This window comes from Euprymna scolopes, chromosome 2 (genome assembly GCF_053919585.1).
Source record: "Euprymna scolopes isolate OS-2025 chromosome 2, ASM5391958v1, whole genome shotgun sequence".
Taxonomy (NCBI): domain Eukaryota; kingdom Metazoa; phylum Mollusca; class Cephalopoda; order Sepiida; family Sepiolidae; genus Euprymna; species Euprymna scolopes.
The window spans coordinates 193239471-193258487 of NC_136483.1; the positions used below are offsets into that span (position 1 = coordinate 193239471).

Below are 19017 nucleotides of genomic sequence, written 5' to 3' on the forward strand. Positions count from 1 at the left end.
ACAAGATTTAAAATAAAAAGAGTAACTTTAAACAAAATTTTGGATAAAAAAAATTGAATTCAAGAAATTGATAAAACAAATTAAACATGAATAAAAATGGATGAAAGATTCTTAATGTTAAAAAGAAAGCACTTAATGTATTGGCTTTTAGGTTAGAAAGAGAAAGAGGTGCAAAGCAGCGGACAGAAAGAGATGAGAAGTTGGAAGTAGATGAGGGTGATTTCATGAGTTGGGAAGAGGAGGAGGTGTTGAAAGAAGAGTTGAAAATGATGAAAATTAGAGGAGAGAGAGGAAGGCAATGAGAGACAAGTCAAAGAAGGGAGAAGGAAAAATTTATGATTCAGGAAAGAGAGTACATTTCTTTATGAAAGAGGTTGAATACAAATATCTGAAGGAGGGAGAGAGGAGCTCCTCTAAGCTTTTATTAGCAATTATTGAACATTACACAAGATCAGGAACACCCTTGTGGCATTTAGTGATGACCGCAACTACTTTTAGTTTAATTTCATGTCCTATCCAGCCCTCATGGAGAGGCAGGTAAAGAGAGAGAAAGATTTTGATGGAATAAATAGAGAGAAGTTACCAGGGGTGGGGTCAAAGATAAAAAAAATAGAGACATGCAGGGCCAAGCGGAACCTAAAGAAGGAGCAGAGTAGTGCGTGATAAAGATAAGAGAGAGCATGACATGCAGGTAAAAGTAAAAAGTGAGTTGGTGGTAACAGCAAGAGAACAATAAACATAAAAGCCAAACACCTTCATACAATTTTTAGATAAGTAGATCTGAATATAAAGAGTTTCCTCTGGTTCCTCCACTGACACACCAAAAAGTTTTAAAGATTTCATTTGTAATTGCTAGCTTAGGACAGATTCAAATTGTAAAAGAAATTTCATTGAAAGTTATTAAAAAGTACAAAGAAAATTAATTATATAAAAAAAATCAATTTAGAATTAAACGTTTTACAATTTCTATATTTAGCAAAAAGTTAAGCAATAAAATTTAATTGATACAGAACTTTTTATCTTGTTGAAAAGTTTTAAAATAAAGCCAAATAAATAATTTTTAGAAATTAGAAAGAAACTAATTTTGAAGATTTTCAGGTAAAAATTAGTTTTTTTTTCATTAACTATTTTTTAAATTGTAATCAAGAGAATTGTTGCATCTGATGGATGGTAAATTAAAATACATTGAAAGCAACAAAAAGCCTTTTTATCGTAAAAGATGTGAATAGTTTAAAGAATGTTTTGTTTCCAAACAAATTTTATGTTTTTGTCGATTTATTATCCCTAGAAATAAATAATTTTATAACTAAATTCGTGAAGAAAAGGATCCGGTGTTTGTATTTTTATGTTGGCGTGACGTTTTGTTTATTTTGTAACAACTTACCCCAACGTGGGCCCATCTTCCGCCAATCTCCATCTTCGTCGTCTTCGGTAACCAAAGGCATGACTGATTAGTGTAACAACGAGAAAGATGATATTGGAATTGAAGTGAAAATGAAAAACAGACAACGATGAACGGCGACGGCATTATAACTTCCGACACATTCCTTTTACGTTGCAGAATTTGAAGATGAAGATTGAGAATTTCGATTATTTTGACTACTAGTCTCAGCATTGATTCTTATATTCATAACGTTTTCGTCTATGTACCCTTAAACATTCTTTAAGTTTATCCTTAACTTTGGAATATGCACAGTGAACGGAATTCTTTATTTAACCCACAAGAGTAGATCACTCATTCCATCAGCCATGATTTAACAGAAGTGTTATTGGCTGTAATAAAACTGGATCTCCAACCTGCAGGAAATTGTTAATACAATTTAACCATTAGGCCATGTATATGAATTTTGAGAGCATTAAACCTAATCTTGTTGACTACTTATGAGTATAGAATTAGTATTGGTGGGAGTTCACAGTTAAACCTAATTAAAAAAAAAAGTCTTTGTGATGTCCATGCTAGTCATGGAAGGAAAATGTCATATTCCAAAAATCACACAAATTGATCAAGTAGATTTTTTTATATACAGAAAATCATTTTTAGCGATTTCAATAGGCTGATTTTGATCTTGGTAGTTCAAATTGAGTTGTCTCACTTTATTAAATATAGCAAATGAAGATAACATTCTTGTTTCTTCATAAAATTTATTTTCTTAGTTAAAAAAAAAAAAAAAAACTATTTGATTAATTTACGTAATTTTTGTTTTTTTTTAATCAAATTGAACTCTGAACTTGCACCTTAGTATATATTTTTTCTATCTAACAGAAATTAGAGATTCAATCCTTACTATAGGCAAGAATAACACTTTTATCTAGTCACGGTTGATTGACTAAGAGACCACATCCCGCTCATTACATCAAGGGTTCAGTTCAAAATTCTGTACAAAATTTCCAAATTAGAATAGAAAGATTCCTAATTTTGAAAAGATGCATCTAAAAAAATTCAGAGGTTACATTGGTTGAAACATTGTAAATATAACAAGGTGAGAATAATAGTCCAAATAATTCAAAATATTTTTAGCAGCAACATTGGTGGCATTGATGATGGTAACAGCAACATAAATAAGTTGTAAGCACACAAAACAAAAAAAGAAAATTATATTATGTCATCCTATTTACAGAAAAAAAAAATGCAGACGGAGGATTTCACATCTTGATATGGGCATGGTTGGCACACTACACCCTGTTAAAACGGACCTGGAGGGGGGGGGGCTATGTCTAATTAATCATTTAATTCATTTTTGTATAAATAAAATTATGTAACAAGATCACATGTTTCTTGCTTAGATGTACTTTGACGATTAAACATCAAATTATTTATTATTAACTAGCATGGCTACCCGGCGTTGCCTTGGTGGAGAGAGGTGGTATACTAAGGCTATTGAGCACCCCCCCCCCCCCGGACCTAAAAAGAAAAAAAAAAAAAAAAAATTAGTCGCAGTAGCCAGACTTGAATATGTAAAACAAAAGACGAGAAAGAAATGAAAAAAGCAAACGTGTTAACTGACTAAGCCACGGCGCACTTGTGATGTCACAGGCATTCGAAATAGTGTTTTAAACCTACGTTGAGATTGTGAGGTTTGAATGAATTTGCAAAAATGTTGACGCAAAAGTTAACCCCTCCTTGCAAATAATGACCCAGTTGACGGCAAAGAATTAATTGTTTTGGCCAATTTTTCGATATTTGTTGTCCAAGAGATCGATCTTTCTAATACTAATACAAATTTTGTCATTAATCATTGCGCATGTCGAAAGTTTTTGGGAGACATACAAACACACACTAGCACACATTTTGCCTTTTACATATTAGATAATTGAAATAAAATTAAAATGCTATTTTTAAAGAAATTGTGAACCTGACTATATTTTCAACTAATGGTACCTATCCAACAGTTTTGTTATTAAAAAAATTTTTTTTTTTTTTAAAACAAATCACTTTCAAAAACGTTAAAATTAAATGATGATGGTAATTGAAAAAATTTTCTTGTGTGGCATTCAATAGGAGTGGATCGAGTCAGCTTATTCCAAAGGAGGAAGTTACTAAGAAATATTAACTTCACAAGTACATGATTTTGATGACATTAGGTTTTTGCAGACACACCTCTTCATGTGTGGTGTGTGTCCAGTATTCCCCAATGGCTACACGTCTCGTACAAATTGCGCTGAAGGCTGTTTAACTTTGACGACCCAATGAAAACTGGTATATCAACATAATTTTGTTGTATTAACCAAATTGTTATAAAACTATAATTCATGTTTGTTAAGATAACATTGTTTTATTCTTTACTTATAAAATGAATGGATGTAAATAGCTTCCAAAACTTTCCATGTTTTAATACACAAGGATTTACTAGTATGCAAAACAAGTGTAAAACTAAATATGACGACTTGCTAAGTTGAAATGTTTTCAAGTTCCTTTTAAATTCCAAGGAGTCATGAAAAAATGTCAGCAAAAACCGCCCTCTCATGACGAGATCGGTTCTACGCATGTGTCAAACGACGTGATAACCTGATTTAGTTTAAATATTTGAAGAACTGACAAAATTTCATGTACGTTGTGTTAGTTCAGTTGGTTAGAGCGTTGGGTCATTATCTAAACGTTTTGGGTTCAAATCGTGGTGTGAGATGTCTTTTTTCTCTTTTTTTTTTTTTTTTTGATTTTTTAAATTTTAATATTGAAGCAGGGTTATTTAATCCTTAGCTGACCACAACCACCCAAAAACACCCGGATACCCATGGATTTTAAAAATTTTAATATCGAAACAGGCTTATTTAAGCCATTTTTCACGTGTTCGTTTTTCTGTTTTCTTTTTTCGATTTTTACATTTAACATCGTTCGTTTGCCATACGTTAGTTTTTTTTCAAAGTTTGGATTATCCCCCACCCCCGCTTAAGTTTTAACGTTCGTTTTTATGTTTTCTTTTTTTTTTTTTTTTTTACTTTGCTTATAACAAAGAAACCTGGTCATTGACCTCATTTGCTGAATAGCTATTGCTTACGTCGTCGTCATAACACTCTACGACTTCCGTGCGGGCATCTGTCAATTTGGTTCTTCCTTAAATAAATTCAAACATCTTTCAGTAACTCATTTTGGTTGGTCGATTTTATTTTCAAACTTCGCCTCAGGGCTTTGGGTTCGATCCTACCCTCCCCCCTCGGTTTCTTTTTTATTTAAAAGCACACACACCTCCAAATACCCAGGCAACGCCAGGTACCACAGCTAATCTATCTATCTATATATATAAAAGCGAAAATGTATGTATGTATGTATGCTTTTCCTCGATGTCCACAAGAGGCTTCTTTCAGAGAAGCGCTCGCTCGGTTCACAACTACTTAAAACTTTTTATATCATCTATAAATTGTAATATCTCACACTTAATCACGGAGCTCGCCTGTCTATTTAATTTTATCGACTTTCAAACATTAATTATTCCACATTTCCCGCATCGGCACGCGTTACATTCGGTTTTCGGTATAAACAAAAAGCGAAACTTGACTCTAATAACAGGCCCAGAGCACGTGAACGTTTGTTGACTTCGTCATATCAGACGGGGGAGTGGGTTTTTGAAAACAAACAAACAGATTTATTGACCTCATTAAAAACTGGCTAAATTTCATGTACGTCGCGTTAGCTCAGTTGGTTAGCGCGTTGGTTCGTTATCTAAACGTTTTGGGTTCGAATCATGGTGTAAGATGTCTTTTTTTTTTTTTCGATTTTTTAAATTTCAATATTGAACCAGTGTTATTTAAGCCATTTTTCACGTAACGTTCGTTTTTCTGTTTTCTTTTTTACTTTACTGATCCACCTTCGACCACACACCCAAAAACACACAGGTACCCACCGATTTTTTAAATTTTAATATTGAAACAGGCTTATTTAAGCCATTTTTCACATGTTTTTTTTTTTTGTTTTAACGTTCGTTTTTCTGTTTTCTTTTTTCGATTTTTACATTTAACATCGTTCGTTTGCCTTACGTTATTTTTTCTCTCAATGTTTTGACGCCCCCCCCCCGCTTAAGTTTTAACGTTCGTTTTTATGTTTTCTTTTTTTACTTTGCTTATAACAAACAAACCTGGTTACTGACCTCATTTTCTGAATAGCTATTGCTTACGTTGTTGTCATCGTAACGCTCTACGACTTCCGTGCGGGCACCTGCCAATTTGGTTCTTACTTAAATAAATTCAAACATCTTTTCGTAACTCATTCTGGCTGGCCGATTTTATTTTCAAACTTCGCCTCAGGGCTTCGGGTTCGATCCTACTAACTTTAGACAGCCGCATCAGACGATGACAAAATTGGTATCATTTTAAAGCTCAATATCTCGAATGACAAATATCGAAAAATTGACCAAAAACATTAATTCTTTCACCCTCAACTGGGCTATTTTTTTACAAAGAGGGGTTACTTTTTTGTCAACATTTGATAAGACTGTTTGCTTTTTTTTTAACCTCCTTTTCCTCTGGTGCGTTAAGGATACTACTCCTATCCTTTTTTTTTTTTTTGCTCAACCAACACCTTTACACACACATACACACACCCGGGCTAGTCATCTATCTATATCTATATATATAAAAGCGAAAATGTATGTATGTATGTATGAATGTCTGCTAAAAACTTTCGACAGACGCAACAAAAATTCACAAACTCGGTATCACATCGAAGCTACATTTCTCTCGTGACAATGACCGATTGTACGCATGCGTCAGATGACGTTGTGACCTGATTTATTTAAATAGTTGAAAAACCGAACAAATTTCATGTACGTCACATTAGCTCAGTTGGTTAAGGCCTTGGTTAATTATCTAAACGTCTTGGGTTTGAATCGTAGTGTGAGATGGTTTTTTTTTTTGGTTTTTTTCGATTTTTTAAATTTAAATATTGAACCAGTGTTATTTAAGCCATTTTTCACGTAATGTTCGTTTTTTTACTTTGCTTATTCTTAGCGACACCCAAAAACACCCGGGTACCCACCGATTTTTTAAATTTTAATATCTAAACAGGCTTATTTAAGCCATTTTTCACGTGTTCGTTTTTCTGTTTTCATCGTTCGTTTGCCTTACGTTAGTTTTTTTTTTTGTGTGTGTGTGTGTGTGTGTGTGTGTGTGTGTGTGTGTGTATTTTTTTTGTTTGATCGCCGCATAGCAGGGAAAACAGAAACTGGCTTCCGCAACTTGACGTTGTCGCACCTGCTAATTTTGGTTTATAAACGTCAACTTAATACACTTATCAATTCATCTGTTCCCGTGGTCGAGATGGTTAGGTCGTAGGGTTTTTTTTTTTCGATTTCCTTTCCACCTCTGCGTCAAACGTTCGGGGTTCAAGCCTACCTTTATACTAAAACTATTTTTCTTTTACACCTCCAAAGAACGGGCCAACGTTTTTTTTTTTTTAACAGGGTTGTTTTTATCTACCCCCCCCCTCCAACACACACCTCCAAACACCCAGGCAACGCCGGGTACCCCCGCTAGTATATGTATAAAAGTAAAAATGTGTGGATGTATGTATGTTCGCTTTTTGTGTATGTCTGCAAAAAGCTTTTTTCAGGCGGATTCTAGAGGCTGTCGCTGATTTTTAAATCTTTTTATATCACGCCTAAATGATAATATCTACGAGTTAACAACAGAGGTCGCCTCTATTTAATTTGCCCAACTTTAAAATGTTAAATATTTGACATTTTCGGATTGGCGCGTGTCCCTTTCGTTTTTCGGTATAAAAAAAAGCAAAACTCGATTCCCATCTCTGGCCCACGGCAGTGGTCTCCAGAAAGCGATGTAATGTTTGGTCAATGTCGGCTTATCATTGTCATATCAAACGGTTGCTTTCAGTTCGAGACAAGACACTCCCCCTAATAAACGAGGAGCTGGTTTTCCCCAAAGTTAGGTAAAAACAAAAGAAACCGGGCTATTGACTTCATTAAAAACTGTCCTGCAGAAAATGTTAACTGCTAAATAGCTATTGCTTACGTCGGTAACTCTACAACTTCTACTTGACGTCATTAAGTGTGAACACCTGACAATTCTCTTCTTAAATAAATTCAAACGTCTTTCAGTAACTCATTCTGCCTGGCCGAGCGGTTAACGTGTCATATTTTTATCACATTTTATTTTCCAACTTCGCCTCAGGGCTTCGGGTTCAATCCTACCTACTCACCAAACCTTTTTTTAACCCTCCCAGTGTTTCTTTTTGATTTAAGAGCACACACCTCGAAACACCCGGGCAACTGAATATATGTTTAAAAACGTTATTTTCAAGGGTCATGACGTCATAAGTCGTCGTGGTCCGGTGGACAAAAGCATTTGCCAATAACATTCTTCCCTCTGACTTTCAGGTTCAGGCCTACCTACTGTGGTGATTTAAAAACAAATTTTTTTGTTATTTTTGCGGTCGCACAGGCACTTGCTGCTATTTTTGATTGAGAGAAAAGTTGTTTTGATTCATTCATTTTTTTTAGGGCGAGGGTTCCAGTGCATGGGTTGCTGAAATGTCTGGTGGGGAAGTTATCACCTACTTTCATTATTTTTTTTACTGGGGATTGCTCAATATCCTTAGTATAGTAACTATATCCAAACCGAACTTCATGTCCATCTGGGCAACGTCGAGTATACACGCTAGTACTAAATAAAAATGTATTGATAAAAAATGAAATACTTAAGAAATTGTCAAACTACTGTTATTGATTTTTTTTTTTAATTTTTTTTTTTTTTAATTACATTTTCACCCTAAACCAGGCACATTGCCACTTTGGTGTAGGGCAGCAGCTGCTGGGGCACTATGTTGGGATTTGGAGAGCAAGATGTCGGTTCACATTACATAGTTTAGTTTTTTTAAACCTTTCACCAAGCAATAATTTTCTATGCAGGCAATGCCAGGTAAATACAGATAGTTTACAATATTTTAGAGTTAGGTACATGGCGGCAATAATTTAAATTGAAAGCATAGCTATTTCAATGAAACAAAAATAAATAAATAAAACAAAGACAGTTGGAAAACTGGTTTCATGTTTGGAATTTCATTCATTAAAAAAAAAAAAAAAAAAAGTAGAAAAAATTCTGATGAGTTTAAAATTTTCGTAATTTGCACACCTGACTTATTCTTGATCCTTTTTTTCTTTTTTTTTTTTTTTTTTTGCATTTTTCAGAAATTTTGTTTGTCAATCTTATAACATTTTAGGAGTAAATTGCAATAAAATTCAATATAAACTTCATTAAAACTGAAAACAGAAACAATTCAATTTGGTGATATCATATAACAGTTAACAAAGGCATTCATCTCCCCACTCCCACCCTGCCTTCTTCATGTTAAGAATGGATTTCTCAATAACATTTTGAAACCAATGTTTAACATGAGTGGAGGTTTGTTAACTATTATGTTTCTACAGCCAAAGTTTTATTAGAAATATAAAATATCTACAATTTTTTTAATGTTAAAAGAAAAGTTCAAGTCCAAAATAAATGTTAAAAGTGCAATATAACAGCCACTTACGCATGTCTATCAAAAATGAAGATGGACTGAAACTTTTAAAATTAGTACATTTCAGATTATTTTTGTATTGTCACCCAGACTTAGCGATAGTACTAGGGTTAATGAAGGGCATGTTTAAGGTCTTAATCTATATAGATAAAACAATAGATGAATGTGTGTCATTTAACCGATAAACTCTTAAACTACTGGTCACATAACACTGAAATTAACAGGAAATAGTAATCATATATTAAGGATGGTTTATAATGAGTAAAATCTTTGTTTGAATCGATGAACGCAAACAGAAATATGTTGGCAAGTTGAAAAGCAAAATGTTCATTTCAACTTGCTGACATTTTTATTACTTTTGTGCATGCGTAAATTCATAGCTTGAAGTGGTATCATTTTAAATCTTTCTCATCTGTCGCTAAATGTTTTGGTTTTTATTCTAACTGAAGGCACCCAAGTCATTCTGTTTTAAACTTTTCAAGTCAGTACTCTCTCTCATATATATATATATATATATATATATATATATATATATACACACACACACACACACACACACACACACACACACACACACACACACACACACACACACAGCTGCTAATAATGATTAGGCAAAATACATTTCTGAATTTAAAGAAATAAGAATTTATCTTTAAATGTTAGAGGGCAGAAGAATATACTTAATATCCACAATTTCTATATGCTCGTATCTACTATAAATATGTCCATATTGCTATTTATATCTAATTACTTATACTGGATCTTCAATAGCTTATACCTTACTCCCAGTTATACCTGCACTGAAAAGTACTTTAAATCATAAGTTATATTGCTACTTAAATCTATACTGAATAGATGCATAATTTTCCCTGTATCGACTCAAATATCCAGAGATCGCACATCTAATTTTATCTTAATTCCTAATATCCTTTTGAATCATACTATAACATTTTATCCTATTCTTGAACTAATATAGGAACAATATTTTAACTATATAATAACTATATTTATACATATAAATATGAACAATATCTTAACTATAATAATTCCCTTCTTAAACCAACAAGCTGCAAATCTGAATGCTCCCATCACATGCATTTTACCTATGCCCTCTTTTCCATTAACAATAGAATGGAAAGCGTAGTAAAATCTTTTTCAATTAATTTGAGGAGTGTAACTTTCAGTTTGGACAGCCACCACAGAACAAAGACATTTTTTTTTTTAAAACTTTATGTATGATACTCAATATCTGAATTCCGTATCTGTCTGGATCGAAGATGGCAAAACTTTATTTAAGAATGCTATCATATTATCTTACCAACCATGCGAGGGCGTTAATAAACCTGGTGTAACATCCTTGCTTTTTCATCTAAACTTGTTTTCTGCTCTTAATTACTGATATTTCTTCACTCTTGAAAATCATAAATTGTCATTTCTCGACTAAGTATGTCTAAATATAAGGCATATACTGATAGACCCATAGATGTGGTTAGGTCATCCATCTAGGAGAAGGAAAACTCTGATATGTAAACCTGTGCAACACCTCATACGTCTTCACACCAAACGGGGGACGGAGGCCTCCTCAGTCCTGGTTGACAACCTTCCTAGAGCTGGTGACTTGATCAAATCAGTAGTTTGCAAACCTAAACTGATTAAGCAGTAGATAGGCTCTGCCTATCGTCCGGCTTCCATGCTCCTCCTTTACCTATTAGCCAACAGCAGAGGTACGATCACAGGAACTCATTAGAGACGCTCAGTGCTTAGCCTTGTTTCTTGAATAGGAGAATGTCGTCCCCCCACATCCGCCTCATTCCCTTCCTCTAAACCTGGGCATTTTGAGGGTGCTTGTTTACCATGTGTGCTAACATGATTGGACTGGACCACTTTTGTCTAACAGGTTTGAGGGTACCAGTTTGATAGTTGATGGCAGCTGTTTCTGACAGTACACGAGCCCTAACTCTTTGGTAGTGCTTAGAGTAGCTGCTCTCTCATCAGTTGTATAATATCGGGGTGTTTGTAGAACCATGTCGCGCTTGGAAAGGGACCCTGCACTCATATCTGGTGGGCATTCCTGAGGCCACATTCCTGTGGATGAGAAGTGGCTGATAGTCTACTTGTGTTGCATGATGGTGACTATGCACATCCACTTTGTCAAGCACCTGTCACCCAAAACTGAAACAACGAAATGAAATGACAGATAAATCCAAAATAATAAGCAAACCAGACACATTTGAAGAACGATTTGCCTCCTCACTTGAGGCTTGCATTTACAAATATCCGTGGACTTAGAACTTAGATGATGTAGAATCATTTCTCCTAGAAAACTCACGATATCTTAGCACTTAGTGAAACTAACTTACACTCCTCCATCCCTCTAACATCTTTAACATATTTGGTTATCTTCCACTTTGTTGTAAGGACTCTAACAAACACATGCATGGATTTTGAGTCTATATTCGTAACACCCCCGCCATGACTAGGGAATCTAAACTAGAATCAGATGACCAGGCCTTCATGTGCTTTAAACCAACTTTACAACACAACTTATATTTTCTTTATCGCTCTCCCTCGACCAAGGACTGTACTCTAATCAATCATGTCTCTGACAGCACAGATGTAGCACTCTCCCTTGACACTAGCACCCAAAATATATGTATTTGGTGACTTTAACGGCCATTACAATAATTGGCTTGGCTTCTCTAACTACAGACACAGCTGGTAGCATCATCCATAACTTTTCTATATCCCATTCCTTGACAGACAGTAATGTTCCTGTCTCCTAGATTGTGAGGACCAGCAAACTTCACTTCTGGATCTATTTCTGACAACAGCTCTAGAGGATTGTGTAACAAATGCCCATTGCCCACTCGGGAATGCTGATCATGCTGTGACAATGACAGACATCACTTTAAACTCTCAACCTCAAGTTGAAGAGCCATTGCTCAAAACGACAAGGTACTACAATAAGGCTGACTGGGATAGTATTAGAGATCACATCAGAGATACTCCATGAAAAAATATCTATTCTGCTAAACAGTGGGCAAATAAGACCACTGAATGGTTTAAAGCGACAATAGAAGCACATGTTCTCATACATAAGTTCTTTAGCAAACCCCACTTTCCCCATGGTTTACTTGTTTGCGCAGCTTCCACTGCTCAGAGACAACATGCATACCGCAGATTTATCTGGCATAAGTCCAGTACAAACAGACATAAGTTTAGAGAAGCTAGAAGTAATTGTAAGAACGAAATAGTGACAGCTAAGAGAGAATATACTGAAATCACTAGAAAACTTATTGAAGCGCAGAAATTAGAACTCGTGATCATTAATCAAAATTTAAATTAAACTTTTCTTTTTTTTTTTTTTTTTACACAGTGACCACCACTTATCAAGGCCCGGAAGCCACTCAGGGATAAGGGTTATTGCAAGTACATTACGTTAGTGAGGAGATTTTATGAAGTGTTTAATTAGGGGGGGCGGTTCATTAGGAATTTGTTAACATTAGACTTGAAGACATCCAAGTTGTAGTCCGGAGGGAAGCAGGCAGACGGAACAGAGTTCCACAGGCGTGCAGTTCTAAGAAAGAAGCTTTGTTCATGAAATCCGCGTTTTGATTTAGGCACAGATATAGAGTGGGGAAAATTTTTCACAGTGGATTCAGCTAGACGGGTGTTTTTCGTGAAAGATTGGCGAGGGGGGACCAGGGATTGGAGTTCAGACGAGCACCTGCCATGGAAATAACGATAAAACAAGGATAGGCTCGCAACGTCTCTTCTGTGGGAGAGGGGTTGCAGGGTAGAGAAAAGGGCATCCCCCACTAAACCACGAAGTCTATTTTGTACTCTGTCAAGGCATGATAGGCTGTTTTTGGCAGCTCCTGCCCAGATATGGCAACAGTATTCCATCCTTGGCCGTACTTGGCTTTTATATAGATAGAGAATTGCATCAGTAGTGAGATATCTTCTGGAGCGGTAGAAGGATCCCACTATCTTTCCAGCGACCTTGGCAACAGACTTGATGTATGTGTTCCATTTCAGATCAGGAGTAAAGGTCAAACCCAGAAGCTTGTCAAAACACGGGGCCTCACCCAGACGAGAGCCATCCATCACAATTGATGCCAGCTGGGGATCAGAGTGTTGATGATGTAAGGATAGGAGTTTGGTTTTGGATGCATTAAAGGTAACTAGCCACATCTTCCCGCACTGAACCACGCGCTCGAGATCAGAGGAGAGAGAATCCGAGAGAACTTCGTCATTTACAGCCTTTGATGTGTTGCCGTAGATGGTCGTGTCATCAGCATAGATGTCAACGAATGATTTAAGTATGTGTTTAGGGAGGTCATTGATGTAGATCAGGAAGAGAGTTGGGCCCAGTATTGACCCCTGAGGGACTCCAGCATTTATATTGCAGGCCTCCGATTTTTGTCCATCTACCACTACTCTTATGAGCCTATCGGAGAGAAATGATTTAATGATTGAGAAAACATTTCCAGTTATACCGTAGCTGGAAATCTTGTGAAGTAGACCCTTATGCCATACCTTGTCGAAGGCCTTTGATATGTCAAGAGCAATTGCCCTAGAAAGGAAGCCTTTGTCAAGAGATTCACTAATCCTGTGGGATATAACCGTCAGCACATCTGCGGTAGATCTTGCAGAGCGGAAACCATATTGTGTGTCACTAAGAAGGTTATTCCTGCTGAGGCGGTTGACTATTTCTCTATTTAATATTGATTCCAGCAACTTACTCATAACACAGAGAAGACTTATTGGTCTGTACTGAGAGGGAGATGACTTATCACCTGAATTCTTAAATACAGGGCAACTTATCTCAAGTTGAATTACAGCTCAAATTTAAAATTGTTAACTCCTCCAAGAATTTATCAACTTTTAAATCTCTAAATTTTCATTCAAATGCAATATTGGAAATTGATGGTTATTCATAGAATTTAGATTTTAATTTTATTCGGTAAATATTCATAATAAGATGAATACACTCATCACACAAATCAATGAGCTTATTAGCAATTTGTCCTTGAAGCGGAAATCTTATTTGCATTCAAAACTGCTGGAATGAAAAGGTTTCGTAAGTCATTTTGGGAATTTACATAAATTTGGAATTCTACAAGATGACTAAATGGGTCTTACAAGTTTCAATATCATGATTTAAACAGGATAACTGTTTAGTATCAACTAGTAAAACTCATGAACTTGGTAAAAATCTTAATATCAATTCAATTTTTAGAAATTGATGCTGAAATTTGATTTTTCAAATATGAGTTGCTCTCCCTCTCTGGAAGTCAGCTTTTCATCCAATGTTTATTTAAATATCCCAGTATTGAAATACTGTTTCACATACTCCATATTATGGACATCTTCAAATAGAGAGTTAGTTTCTTCTAAGTTTATCAAAGTTTTTATTTTATTAAATGGGTTCAGTTCTTATAAAATGTGAATGTAGGTTTCATTTATGGCAAGAAGCATGACGTGGTTGATCATCATTTACTAATTCAAGGGTGGTATCTACTGCTAGACTTTTCTTAAAAACTATTTAAATATGAGCAATATTTGACAGAATTAAACCCATATTTTTCAAAAGTGTTCAATACATATGTAGAGCTATTATAAGTAGAATTACATAAACATAAAAAACCCAATGTGAATTAATGTTTGGAGAAAATTACTTGTAAAGAAATCTGAAGATGTAAAATGACTAGCTAATACCCGAAAAATATATTAAAAAACAATAGGTAAACTTATCTTTAACAGTAAAGCTTTAGCCCCCCCCCCCAATACCTGTCAGACACATGCCACCTCTGCTTTCATAATCAGCAAATCAAACAGTCTGACAATTCAAATGCTAATCATAGGAAAAAGAAAGAAAAGAGAAAGAAAAGAAGCTGGAAACTTTCACAATTAGAATTTCTGAAAGATGGCTTATGGTTTTCTATATATATTCATTAAAATATATATAGAAAATAAATAGGTAAAAAGGGCTGGATAAGAAAGATTTTGGTATGGTGGCATAGGGTAAATGCAAAAATTTAGTCCAAGAAATTAACCCATATATAAGACCCCAACAAGTACTACGACACCAAGTCAGAGTGGTGGTAAATTGAATGGCCTCTCCACCAGATGTACTTTTAAGTCATACCCAAGATGGCAAGCATCAAGAGTTCAACACAGAAAAAGAGCAAATACAATAGATAAACAAATATTTCTTCATTACACCACTTTGAAGAATAAAAGATGAAAAACATCACCCTATAATTCTTCAATATTTTAACAGAAAAGCAATTTAATTTTGTCCAATTTACAGCCAAGAAAAATGGCTAACACAAAGTCAATCTAAAATGTCTTCTTCCATCATGAGATCATCATAACAATCACCAACATACTTTTATTAAGAACTAACAACCATTACAACTTGGACAATAAATATAACTCACAAGAAAAGCAACAAAAATTCAATCAGAAAAAAAGAATGTACCTTTCCATCGTACAGTATATCGATACACTAAGGCTGACTGGGATAGCCTCCGTACATTTATATCGGATCTACCTCTGCATTCCATGTTTAAAAAGGATGTGTCCTCTATAGTATCAGATCTGACGGAATGGTTAATTGTAGGTATAGACCGTTTCATACCCTCAAAAAAGTTCCAGCAAAAACCTAACAGCCAGCCATGGTTTTCTCCAGAATGTGCTGCTGCCATTGCGCACAGAAATCACTTTTTCCATTGCTTCCAACGTAATGATCTTTCAGGACTGCCAGCAACCATTATAAGAAAGTAATAAAGAATGCAAGAGAGTTGTATGCTCAGTCCGTAAAGTCCAAAGGAGCTGAGCAGCAGCTTGGTTCCCACCAGTTTTGGCAAATAGCAAACAGAATCCTGAACAGAAGCATGTGCTCTATCCCAACTCTCATAAATGGACCTGAGGTAATCTCGTCAGCATCAGACAAAGCCAAACTCTTTGCCAAGAACTTTGCAGCTAATTCTACCCTATGCGACGAAGGCCGCCAACCCCCAATATTTTCTCCTGTATCAGAAAACATGCTATGTGATATGCATATATCTGTACGTGATGTTGCCAAGCTAATCAAAAACCTTGATTCCAGTAAAGCAACCGGCCCTGACGGTATTCCAATTATAGTACTCAAAAAACTTCAACCAGAACTAGCGCCCATACTTACAAAACTGTTTAAACGTTGTCTTAAGGAGAATTGCTTCCCATCACCCTGGAAAATCTCATCAGTATATCCCGTATTTAAGAATTCAGGTGATCGGTCATCTCCCTCACAGTACAGGCCAATAAGTATTAATGCTGGAGTCCTTCAGGAGTCCATCCTGGGCCCAACTCTATTCCTGATCTACATTAATGATCTTCCAAATCACATCCTTACATCATTTGTAGACATTTATGCTGATGACACTACCATCTATGGTAGCACATCTAAGACAGTAAACGACCAAGTTCTCTCCGATTCTCTCTCCTCTAATCTTGAGCACGTGGTACAATGGGGAAAGGAGTGGTTGGTTACTTTTAATGCATCTAAAACCAAGCTTCTCTCTATACATCATCAACACTGATCCACATCTGGCATCAATTGAAATGAATGGCTCTCGTCTTCAGGAGGCCTCAAGTTTTGACAAGCTTCTGGGCTTGACCGTTACTCCTGATCTTAAATGGAACACATACATCAAATCTGTTGCCAAGGCCGCTGGAAAAATGGTTGGATCTTTCTATCGATCCAGTAGATATCTCCCTGCTGATGCAATTCTATCTATATAAGAGCCAGGTACATCCAAGGATGGAATACTGTTGCCACATCTGGGTAGGAGCTGCTAGAAAGGACTTGTCCTGCCTTGATAGAGTTCAAAATAGACTTTGTAGCCTCGTAGATGTCCTTTTCTCTTCCCTGCAAGTTTGTCTCTGATGTATCGTTATTTTCATGGAAAGTGTTCAACTGAGCCTCAGTCTATGGTCCCCCTTCGCCAAACTTTTACAAGAAACACTCATCTAGCTGAAAACACTATCAATAATTCCACCCACTCTTTATCTGTGCCTAAACCTAAACATAGATTCCATGAACAAAGCTTCTTTCTTAGAACTGCACTGCTGTGGAATTGTCTTCCGTTTTCCTGCTTTCCGGCTGACTACAATATGGTTGTCTTCAAGTCTAACGTAAAAAAGTTCTTGATGAGCCGTTCCATACAAGTTAACAAATTTACCGAATTGATTACTATATTGTCCAATTTCTACTGTACACGCTTTAACCCTTATCCTCGAGTGGCCTCTTGGCCTTGATAATGTGTTGATGCCTGTGTAAAAAAAAAAAAGTCACATAATTTGACCAATCATCTCTAAAACTTGAACCTGGCAACAATTAATAGTTTTATACTTAATTTGACGAAATTCCCACTACTTATGTTTACTATGCTATAATCACATTGGCTAATGTATACTCATTAACCCTTATCCTCGAGTGGCCTCTGGGCCTTGATACATGGTGACTCCTGTGTAAAAAAAAAAAAGAGAAATAATACAACTTTCTTTTTTGGGTCATAAAATGAGTTGCTCAAATAAAAGTAGGCTTTTCTTTTTATAGATAATAAACATTTCTACAGTAGGACATGAATCAATATCTAATCGATTTTCAATTGCAAATAAACTCAAGCTAATATTTACACAATGTCATTTCCCAATATGTGCAGAATATGATAAAGAGTTTATTAATATATATATATTTATTTACTAGAAAGGGGGAGGAGGGTATCACTTATCAAGTCCCAAGGACTATTCGAGGGTAGGAGTTAATGTGTCAGGTAGACTGAGAGACAACACCTTTATGATTGATAATGGTAGACTTGGGTACGGTTTGACTATTAAAGAACTTAGTTACATTACATTTCAAAACAAGTGTTATAGTCAGCTGGGAAACAGCCCCTTGGTACTGTTCCACAAACTGACAATTCTAAGAAAGAAACTTTGCTCATGGAATTTTTGTTTCGTTTTAGGCACTGATAGAGGGTAAGGGAAATTATTAGGTTGTAGCTAGACAAGTATTTGTTGCACTTGTTGAACATTTGACAAGAAAATAACGATAGAGCAGAGATATGTCTTTTTCTATACAATCAAATAGAATTTATTATGAATAAAATTCTCTGAAAGGGATTATATATTTGAAATGGGTAATCTTGATTCATTAAATGTACATCAGATTTTCTTCTTCAATGGGAAAATTCAGCCAGGATATCTCCAACAACTTCTAGTCTTTTTTTTTTTCATCAAAATCAACTTAATAACCAATAGGACATTCAAGACATGGAATAAAAAATAAAATAAAAAAAAAAGTCAAATAGATTTTATTTTGATCTATAAACCTTCAATGAAATTACGTTGAGTAAAAAGTTCTGCACTTCATTTCAGACAAGATTTGTGTTGGTAAAAAAAAATGCTTTGTTTCAAAGTATGATCTAAAATTGAATGAAGAAAAACTTTTCAAAATGCATCTAAGTGACTAGATCTCTAATCTCAAAACTAATTAATGTGAAAAAATATACAAAGTCATAAGCCAATTGATAGCTAATTTAGTAGGTTGAAAAAATAAGAAAAAAAAGAAAGAAAGAGATAAACTACTGAAAAAATGGTCTGATAACATATGTTCTTGAACTTCAAAATCAATCAACCCATTGAATACACGAGTGAAAGATTTTTGGAGACAGTTAGGACATGATAGATTACATTCTGCATGATACGCAAAAAATGTTTGATGATGAACAAAGTCTAGTGGAGTAACTCTACTGCTTGAAGCACCAACATTTATGGTGAGTTTTTTTTTTTTTTTGCATGCCCAGTCATCACCTGATGATGATTTTGTCATGGTGTCTTATACAACTATTGAATTCTTTTTAGTAAAAGAAGCATTGTTTTTTCCTAGTCGTGAATTTATCTAAGTTTTATTATAAAGCTATTAAATATGACATTTGACTTAAATTTTCAAATTGACCCCGTCCCTCTCAACCACTGCAACTGCAGTATTATGT

At 35.2% G+C, this 19017-nt stretch overlaps 1 protein-coding gene across 12 annotated transcripts in view; it reads right to left on the reverse strand.

Annotated features, from left to right (window-relative positions):
* The window catches only part of LOC145300556 (uncharacterized), a 205718-nt gene that overhangs the window by 68817 nt on the left and 117884 nt on the right, over nucleotides 1–19017 (reverse strand). For 6 of the 12 annotated variants that reach the window (XM_080144495.1, XM_080144497.1, XM_080144493.1 and 3 more), the window contains exon 7: nucleotides 1385–1447. The exons of the other annotated variants lie outside the window; for them this stretch is intronic. In XM_080144495.1, the coding sequence (XP_080000621.1) occupies nucleotides 1385–1447 (63 nt within the window). The remainder of the gene's footprint in view (nucleotides 1–1384; nucleotides 1448–19017) is intronic. 12 annotated transcript variants of the gene reach the window in all.